This window comes from Sebastes fasciatus, chromosome 16 (genome assembly GCF_043250625.1).
Source record: "Sebastes fasciatus isolate fSebFas1 chromosome 16, fSebFas1.pri, whole genome shotgun sequence".
NCBI classification, from domain to species: Eukaryota; Metazoa; Chordata; class Actinopteri; order Perciformes; family Sebastidae; genus Sebastes; species Sebastes fasciatus.
Genome location: NC_133810.1, coordinates 1 through 11799, shown reverse-complemented (window position 1 = coordinate 11799; position 11799 = coordinate 1). Strand labels below are relative to the sequence as shown.

Sequence of the window (11799 nt, the reverse complement as noted above, 5' to 3'; positions counted from 1 at the left end):
TTTATAATCGGTACTTTATAATCGGTACTTTATAACGGTACTTTATATTCGGTACTTTATAACGGTACTTTATATTCGGTACTTTATAACGGTACTTTATATTCGGTACTTTATAACGGTACTTTATATTCGGTACTTTATAATTGGTACTTTATAATCGGTACTTTATAACGGTACTTTATATTCGGTACTTTATAACGGTACTTTATAACGGTACTTTATATTCGGTACTTTATAACGGTACTTTATAACGGTACTTTATATTCGGTACTTTATAACGGTACTTTATAACGGTACTTTATATTCGGTACTTTATAACGGTACTTTATAACGGTACTTTATATTCGGTACTTTATAACGGTACTTTATAACGGTACTTTATATTCGGTACTTTATAACGGTACTTTATATTCGGTACTTTATAATCGGTACTTTATAACGGTACTTTATATTCGGTACTTTATAACGGTACTTTATATTCGGTACTTTATAACGGTACTTTATAACGGTACTTTATATTCGGTACTTTATAACGGTACTTTATATTCGGTACTTTATAATCGGTACTTTATAACGGTACTTTATAATCAGTGTTTTATTAACAGAGACTTTAAATCAAGTGAAGCTGGAGATGACCGACGGACCCTGAAGGCAACACAATATTAAAGATGAGCCTCCAGTGATGCGTTCACTGACACAAACCGAGATGGTAAATCAGAGAACCGACTAGAAACAAAAAACAGATTTTATTAAAACTAGACGAAGTCAACATGTTGAACATAATAAAACTAACAAACATTTAACAAGCTCAAATTAAAAAAGTGTTGATTTGAATAATTAAATCATTTCATGTCCAATAAAACACTCAGTCTTAATATCAAAACTTCAGTTTAGAACCAACTAGAATAATTAATTATGAATCTATTCTTCATAACGAGAATCTGAGTGTTTGAATCTTTACATTTTAACTTGTTAAATATATTTAACCGCTTCTTCTCCAGGTGTTTCTAACGGGGGAAACTATTTAATCTGCATGAACCTGAACGCATCGCAGTCAGAGTCTCTTTACTTCTGTCCGTCCTCTCGTCCTCTCGTCCTCTCTCAGGTGATTAAAACAATGCCTTCACCTTCACTTTCACTTGTGTCTCCGACAGGAAGCTGCTGAACTGACAGTGATGGATGGAACTACCAAAATAAAAGCATGATTGTGGACAAAACGGGAAGAATATTTAGAGGTTTAAAAGTCTGACGGAGGTCCAGGACTCGTCTGTCCCGTCTTTACAGTCCGGTTCTGGTCTCAAAGTCCAGCTGACTGCGTGGCGGTCCTCGCCGTGGCGGTTGGCGGTCCTCGCCGTGGCGCCGCACAGCGTCAGTGACTCTTCTTGGACGAGCCGAAGCCGGAGAAGCCCATCACCGCCGCCATCTCATCGTCCTCCTCAAAGTCCACGTCCTCCTCGGCCCGCCGCTTCCTCTCCTTCTGCTTCTCCTTCTTGTAGGCCTTTGCCTTCTCCTCCTGACAACACACACAGAGGACATCAGAGAACTACAACTCCCAGCACCACCTCCACTTCCTGTCTCCTGCTGACAACACACACAGAGGACATCAGAGAACTACAACTCCCAGCACCACCTCCACTTCCTGTCTCCTGCTGACAACACACACAGAGGACATCAGAGAACTACAACTCCCAGCACCACTTCCACTTCCTCTCCTCCTCTCCTCTCCTCTCTCCTCCCCTCCTCTCCTCTCCTCTCCTCCTCCTCTCCTGTCCTCCCCTCCTCTCCTCACCTCCTCCCTCAGCTCCTTCATGCGCTCCTCAAAGTCGTACTCCTTCTGCTTCTCCTCCATCTTCTTCTTGTTCTGCTCGAAGCGTTTCTTCACCTGATCCAGAGACGAGCGCTCCACTCTCATCGACATGCCCAAGTTCCTCTGGTCTGCTCACGCACACGCACGCACGCACACACACACAGTCAGAGACACACACACACGTTGGGTAACAGTTAGTAAAGGGTTAACGAGGGTAATGGGTTCAGAATGAGACCAACAGCTGACTTGAACTTCTGTTTGAGGTGAACTCACGTTTCTTTCCGTTGATGTGATCCAGGAAGTTGATGGAGTCTTTGACGACGCAGTCACAGACGTTACAGTAATAACTGAGAAGAAGAAGAAAGCAGCCAATCAGAGCGAGGCAACAGCTGTCACGCTGTTATTCACACGCTGTTATTCACACGCTGTTATTCACACGCTGTTATTCACACGCTGTTATTCACACGCTGTTATTAACACGTTGTTATTAACACGCTGTTATTAACACGCTGTTATTCACACGCTGTTATTAACACGCTGTTATTCACACGCTGTTATTCACACGCTGTTATTCACACGCTGTTATTCACACGCTGTTATTAACACGTTGTTATTCACACGCTGTTATTAACACGCTGTTATTCACACGCTGTTATTAACACGCTGTTATTCACACGCTGTTATTAACACGCTGTTATTCACACGCTGTTATTAACACGCTGTTATTCACACGCTGTTATTCACACGCTGTTATTAACACGCTGTTATTCACACGCTGTTATTAACACGCTGTTATTCACACGCTGTTATTAACACGCTGTTATTCACACGCTGTTATTCACACGCTGTTATTCACACGCTGTTATTCACACGCTGTTATTAACACGTTGTTATTAACACGCTGTTATTAACACGCTGTTATTAACACGCTGTTATTCACACGCTGTTATTAACACGCTGTTATTAACACGCTGTTATTCACACGCTGTTATTAACACGCTGTTATTCACACGCTGTTATTCACACGCTGTTATTAACACGCTGTTATTAACACGCTGTTATTCACACGCTGTTATTAACACGCTGTTATTCACACGCTGTTATTCACACGCTGTTATTAACACGCTGTTATTAACACGCTGTTATTCACACGCTGTTATTAACACGCTGTTATTCACACGCTGTTATTAACACGCTGTTATTCACACGCTGTTATTCACACGCTGTTATTAACACGCTGTTATTAACACGCTGTTATTAACACGCTGTTATTCACACGCTGTTATTAACACGCTGTTATTAACACGTTATTATTCACACGCTGTTATTCACACGCTGTTATTCACACGCTGTTATTCACACGCTGTTATTAACACGTTGTTATTAACACGCTGTTATTAACACGCTGTTATTAACACGCTGTTATTCACACGCTGTTATTAACACGCTGTTATTAACACGCTGTTATTAACACGCTGTTATTAACACGTTATTAACACGCTGTTATTCACACGGTTATTCACACGCTGTTATTAACACGCTGTTATTAACACGCTGTTATTCACACGCTGTTATTAACACGCTGTTATTAACACGCTGTTATTAACACGCTGTTATTAACACGCTGTTATTCACACGCTGTTATTAACACGCTGTTATTAACACGCTGTTATTAACACGTTATTAACACGCTGTTATTCACACGGTTATTCACACGCTGTTATTAACACGCTGTTATTCACACGCTGTTATTAACACGCTGTTATTCATACGCTGTTATTAACACGCTGTTATTAACACGCTGTTATTAACACGCTGTTATTCACACGGTTATTCACACGCTGTTATTAACACGCTGTTATTAACACGCTGTTATTCACACGCTGTTATTAACACGCTGTTATTCACACGCTGTTATTCACACGCTGTTATTCACACGCTGTTATTAACACGTTATTAACACGCTGTTATTCACACGCTGTTATTCACACGCTGTTATTAACACGCTGTTATTAACACGCTGTTATTCACACGCTGTTATTAACACGCTGTTATTAACACGCTGTTATTAACACGCTGTTATTCACACGCTGTTATTAACACGCTGTTATTAACACGCTGTTATTCACACGCTGTTATTAACACGCTGTTATTCACACGCTGTTATTAACACGCTGTTATTAACACGCTGTTATTCACACGCTGTTATTCACACGCTGTTATTCACACGCTGTTATTAACACGCTGTTATTAACACGCTGTTATTAACACGCTGTTATTAACACGCTGTTATTCACACGCTGTTATTCACACGGTTATTCACACGCTGTTATTAACACGCTGTTATTAACACGCTGTTATTCACACGCTGTTATTAACACGCTGTTATTAACACGCTGTTATTAACACGCTGTTATTCACACGCTGTTATTAACACGCTGTTATTAACACGCTGTTATTCACACGCTGTTATTAACACGCTGTTATTAACACGCTGTTATTCACACGCTGTTATTCACACGGTTATTCACACGCTGTTATTAACACGCTGTTATTAACACGCTGTTATTCACACGCTGTTATTAACACGCTGTTATTAACACGCTGTTATTCACACGCTGTTATTCACACGCTGTTATTAACACGCTGTTATTAACACGCTGTTATTCACACGCTGTTATTCACACGCTGTTATTAACACGCTGTTATTAACACGCTGTTATTCACACGCTGTTATTAACACGCTGTTATTAACACGCTGATTACAGCTGCATCATATCAGGTGTGACTGATCGTGATGTGAGAGCAGGTTAAAGGTTAAAGAAGGCGTGTTACCCGCCCATCTCCGCCTGGGGGGTGGTCTTCGTGATGACGATGGTCTTCCCCAGTTTGGACTCCAGGTCCACTTTATAGTCTCGGTGCCGCAGGAGGTCCCGCTTGACCGGCGGAGCGGTTTTCCCTGAAAGAGAGAGAGACCATTCACTACTAATGACCTCTTCATCATTCCTCTTCATCATTCCTCCTCATCATTCCTCTTCATCATTCCTCCTCATCATTCCTCTTCATCATTCCTCCTCATCATTCCTCTTCATCATTCCTCCTCATCATTCCTCCTCATCATTCCTCCACACCGCTCTCGTTCCTCACACTGAACCGGGGTTAGAGTTAACACTGAACCGGGGTTAGAGTTAACACTGAACCAGGGTTAGGGTTAACACTGAACCAGGGTTAGAGTTAACACTGAACCAGGGTTAGAGTTAACACTGAACCGGGGTTAGGGTTAACACTGAACCAGGGTTAGAGTTAACACTGAACCAGGGTTAGAGTTAACACTGAACCAGGGTTAGAGTTAACACTGAACCAGGGTTAGAGTTAACACTGAACCAGGGTTAGAGTTAACACTGAACCAGGGTTAGAGTTAACACTGAACCAGGGTTAGAGTTAACACTGAACCAGGGTTAGAGTTAACACTGAACCAGGGTTAGAGTTAACACTGAACCAGGGTTAGGGTTAACACTGAACCGGGGTTAGGGTTAACACTGAACCAGGGTTAGAGTTAACACTGAACCAGGGTTAGAGTTAACACTGAACCAGGGTTAGAGTTAACACTGAACCAGGGTTAGAGTTAACACTGAACCAGGGTTAGAGTTAACACTGAACCAGGGTTAGAGTTAACACTGAACCAGGGTTAGGGTTAACACTGAACCAGGGTTAGAGTTAACACTGAACCAGGGTTAGAGTTAACACTGAACCAGGGTTAGGGTTAACACTGAACCAGGGTTAGGGTTAACACTGAACCAGGGTTAGAGTTAACACTGAACCAGGGTTAGGGTTAACACTGAACCGGGGTTAGGGTTAACACTGAACCAGGGTTAGGGTTAACACTGAACCGGGGTTAGGGTTAACACTGAACCAGGGTTAGGGTTAACACTGAACCAGGGTTAGGGTTAACACTGAACCAGGGTTAGGGTTAACACTGAACCAGGGTTAGGGTTAACACTGAACCAGGGTTAGAGTTAACACTGAACCAGGGTTAGGGTTAACACTGAACCAGGGTTAGAGTTAACACTGAACCAGGGTTAGAGTTAACACTGAACCAGGGTTAGGGTTAACACTGAACCAGGGTTAGGGTTAACACTGAACCAGGGTTAGGGTTAACACTGAACCAGGGTTAGGGTTAACACTGAACCAGGGTTAGAGTTAACACTGAACCAGGGTTAGAGTTAACACTGAACCAGGGTTAGGGTTAACACTGAACCAGGGTTAGAGTTAACACTGAACCAGGGTTAGGGTTAACACTGAACCATCACTCAGACAGGAAGTAGAACACACAGATAAATGAATCTCACCATCTCTCCTCTCTCGGTCTCTCTCCTCCGCCAGGCGCTTCTGAGCCAAGTTCTCATACTCGTCTTTGTCCCACTTCCGACGGAAGTCATTCTTACTGGACTACAAGAGGAGAAGAAGAAGAAGAAGAAGAAGGAGAAGAAGAAGAAGAAGAAGAAGGAGGAGAAGAGGAGAAGAGGAGAAGAAGAGGAAGGAGAAGAGGAAGAAGAGGAGAGAAAGTCAGAGGAGTTCTTCATGTACAGAATAAAGCCTTCACACTAAAGAACATCTGTTAGTAGAGAGGAGTTTCTAGACTGTAGAGGACCGTTCATCCTCTCACATCTCTACATGACATATATATATATATATATATATATATAATCTCTCTATAGCTGCTAACTGTTAGCAGCAACAACCTCATATATTAATTATATATATATAATATAATATAATATATATATTATATTATATATATAAGAGGTCGTTCCTAGCCTTGGACTGATGGGTTATTAAATGAATTATTGGTTTTAATGTTTAATGAATCATTTTAATGAGTTGAAGTGAAACCGGAACCGGAAGCAGAAGCAGTCTAGTGTGTGATGATGCTAGCTGTTAGCCTGTTAGCTGAGTCTCCGGTTAATGTGGTACTGGAGACAGAGAGCTCCGGTACCGGCTCTGATGACCAGAGCGAGTCTGGCTGAGCTGGAACTCTCCGAACATTCAGTTCATTACATCCTTTATATCCTTTATATCAACATATCACCATAACAACTAAACAACAAAACAACAACCAGAGAGACTCACCCCGCTGCCCGACGCCATGACTACCCTCACTCTACGGCCTGTCGCAAACACTACACGGCCTGTCGCAAACACACTACGGCCTGTCGCAAACACTACACGGCCTGTCGCAAACACGCCACGGGCTGTAGTAAAGACACTACGGCCTGTCGCGCAAACACACTACGGCCTGTCGCAAACACACCACGGCCTGTCGTAAAGACACCACGGCCTGTCGTAAAGACACCACGGCCTGTCGCAAAGCCTTTCAGTTGTTGCACTGTACTGTAGAAATATTATATCTGTTGCTATGGTACAGTGAATAAGACTAACGCATTTGTTCTTATTGATGTAATTGTAATCAGGTGAAGTTCCTCATTAACACATGAACACATGAACACATGAACACATGAAGGAGTGTATTCACTAATAAAAGCCTCATTTCTTTGTATTTATGAAACAGAATTATATCTGTCAACAATTTCTTCCTCACAAACTAAAAAGCAATGAAACAATGAATGTAATATCTTTAATGTTTTTAAGTGAATTATTGTCATACTCGCTTTTTATATTATTATTTATTGTTTTGTTTTTTTATTTGATGTTGGTTTTGTTTCATTTCTGTCCTTTTGTGTTTGTCACAGCTCTTTCTTTATGTTTATGCTTCTGTATGTAAATGTTTCTAATGTTTTCTGCTGTTACCATGGATACTGACATTTCGGAATAATAATAAAAATAATAATAAAAAAATAAAAAAAAAGTCACAATAAGGCCCGTCGTGAAGTCACAAACTAAAGTACCCTGATGATTTTATCTATTATTTATTTATTATTTCAACAGTCAGTATTATATATACTGACTATATAAATATATATACTGACTATATAATATATATATATATACTGACTATATAATATATATACTGACTATATAATATATATATATACTGACTATATAATATATATATATACTGACTATATAATATATATATATACTGACTATATAATATATATATATACTGACTATATATATATATATATATATACTGACTATATATATATATATATACTGACTATATATAATATATATATACTGACTATATATATATATATATATACTGACTATATAATATATATATATACTGACTATATAATATATATATATACTGACTATATAATATATATATATACTGACTATATAATATATATATACTGACTATATATATATATATATACTGACTATATATAATATATATATATACTGACTATATAATATATATACTGACTATATATAATATATATATACTGACTATATATAATATATATATATACTGACTATATAATATATATACTGACTATATAATATATATATATATATACTGACTATATAATATATATATATACTGACTATATAATATATATATATACTGACTATATAATATATATATATACTGACTATATAATATATATATATACTGACTATATATAATATATATATATACTGACTATATAATATATAAATATACTGACTGTATATAATATATATATATACTGACTATATATATATATATATACTGACTATATAATATATATATATACTGACTATATAATATATATATATACTGACTATATAATATATATATATACTGACTATATAATATATATATATATACTGACTATATAATATATATATATACTGACTATATATAATATATATATATATACTGACTATATATATATAATATACTGACTATATATAATATATATATACTGACTATATAATATATATATATACTGACTATATATAATATATATACTGACTATATAATATATATATATATACTGACTATATAATATATATATATACTGACTATATATAATATATATATACTGACTATATAATATATATATATACTGACTATATAATATATATATATATACTGACTATATAATATATATATATATACTGACTATATAATATATATATATATACTGACTATATATAATATATATATACTGACTATATAATATATATATATATACTGACTATATAATATATATATATACTGACTATATAATATATATATATACTGACTATATAATATATATATATACTGACTATATAATATATATATATACTGACTATATAATATATATATATATACTGACTATATAATATATATACTGACTATATAATATATATATATACTGACTATATAATATATATATATACTGACTATATAATATATATATATACTGACTATATATATATATATATATACTGACTATATAATATATATACTGACTATATATATATATATACTGACTATATAAATATATATATATACTGACTATATAATATATATATATACTGACTATATAATATATATATATATACTGACTATATAATATATATATATACTGACTATATAATATATATATATACTGACTATATAATATATATATATATACTGACTATATAATATATATACTGACTATAATATATATATATATACTGACTATATAATATATATATATATACTGACTATATATATATATATATACTGACTATATAATATATATATATACTGACTATATATAATATATATATATACTGACTATATAATATATATATATATACTGACTATATAATATATATATATACTGACTATATAATATATATACTGACTATATAATATATATATATACTGACTATATATAATATATATATATACTGACTATATATATATATATATATACTGACTATATATAATATATATATACTGACTATATAATATATATATATACTGACTATATAATATATATATATACTGACTATATAATATATATATACTGACTATATATATATATATATACTGACTATATATAATATATATATATACTGACTATATAATATATATACTGACTATATAATATATATATATACTGACTATATAATATATATATATACTGACTATATAATATATATATATACTGACTATATAATATATATATATATACTGACTATATAATATATATATATACTGACTATATAATATATATATATATACTGACTATATAATATATATATATATACTGACTATATAATATATATATATACTGACTATATAATAATATATATACTGACTATATAATATATATATATATACTGACTATATAATATATATATATACTGACTATATATAATATATATATATACTGACTATATAATAATATATATACTGACTATATATAATATATATATATACTGACTATATATATATATATATACTGACTATATATAATATATATACTGACTATATATAATATATATATATATACTGACTATATAATATATATACTGACTATATAATATATATATATATACTGACTATATAATATATATATATACTGACTATATAATATATATATATACTGACTATATAATATATATATATACTGACTATATAAATATATATATACTGACTATATAATATATATATATACTGACTATATATAATATATATATATACTGACTATATAATATATATATATACTGACTATATATAATATATATATATACTGACTATATAAATATATATACTGACTATATAATATATATATATACTGACTATATAATATATATATATACTGACTATATAATATATATATATACTGACTATATATAATATATATATATACTGACTATATAATATATATACTGACTATATAATATATATATATACTGACTATATAATATATATATATATACTGACTATATAATATATATACTGACTATATAATATATATATATACTGACTATATAATATATATATATACTGACTATATAATATATATATATACTGACTATATGATATATATATATACTGACTATATATAATATATATATATACTGACTATATAATATATATACTGACTATATAATATATATATATATACTGACTATATAATATATATATATACTGACTATATAATATATATATATACTGACTATATAATATATATATATACTGACTATATAATATATACTGACTATATATATATATATACTGACTATATAATATATATATATACTGACTATATAATATATATACTGACTATATAATATATATATATATACTGACTATATAATATATATATATACTGACTATATAATATATATATATACTGACTATATAATATATATATATATATACTGACTATATATATATATACTGACTATATATAATATATATACTGACTATATAATATATATATATACTGACTATATAATATATATATATACTGACTATATATATATATATATATATACTGACTATATAATATATATACTGACTATATATAATATATATACTGACTATATAATATATATATATATACTGACTATATAATATATATATATACTGACTATATAATATATATATATACTGACTATATATAATATATATATATACTGACTATATAATATATATATATACTGACTATATATAATATATATACTGACTATATAATATATATACTGACTATATATAATATATATATATACTGACTATATATAATATATATATATACTGACTATATATAATATATATATATACTGACTATATATAATATATATATATACTGACTATATATAATATATATACTGACTATATATAATATATATATATACTGACTATATATAATATATATACTGACTATATATAATACATATATATACTGACTATATATAATATATATATATACTGACTATATATAATATATATATATACTGACTATATATAATATATATATATACTGACTATATAATATATATACTGACTATATATAATATATATATATACTGACTATATATATATATATATA

General features: G+C 31.5%; 1 protein-coding gene across 1 annotated transcript; it reads right to left on the bottom strand.

Moving 5' to 3' along the window:
* Window positions 1-727: 727 nt before the first annotated feature.
* On the bottom strand, window positions 728-7057 carry LOC141752981 (zinc finger matrin-type protein 2). The gene is made up of 6 exons (XM_074611275.1): window positions 6938-7057; window positions 6157-6256; window positions 4643-4766; window positions 2081-2154; window positions 1790-1935; window positions 728-1513 (listed from the first exon to the last, which is right to left on the bottom strand). Exons 1-6 carry the CDS (start codon window positions 6953-6955, stop codon window positions 1370-1372), a joined length of 606 nt encoding a protein of 201 aa, XP_074467376.1. The 5' UTR covers window positions 6956-7057; the 3' UTR covers window positions 728-1369.
* Window positions 7058-11799: the final 4742 nt, after the last annotated feature.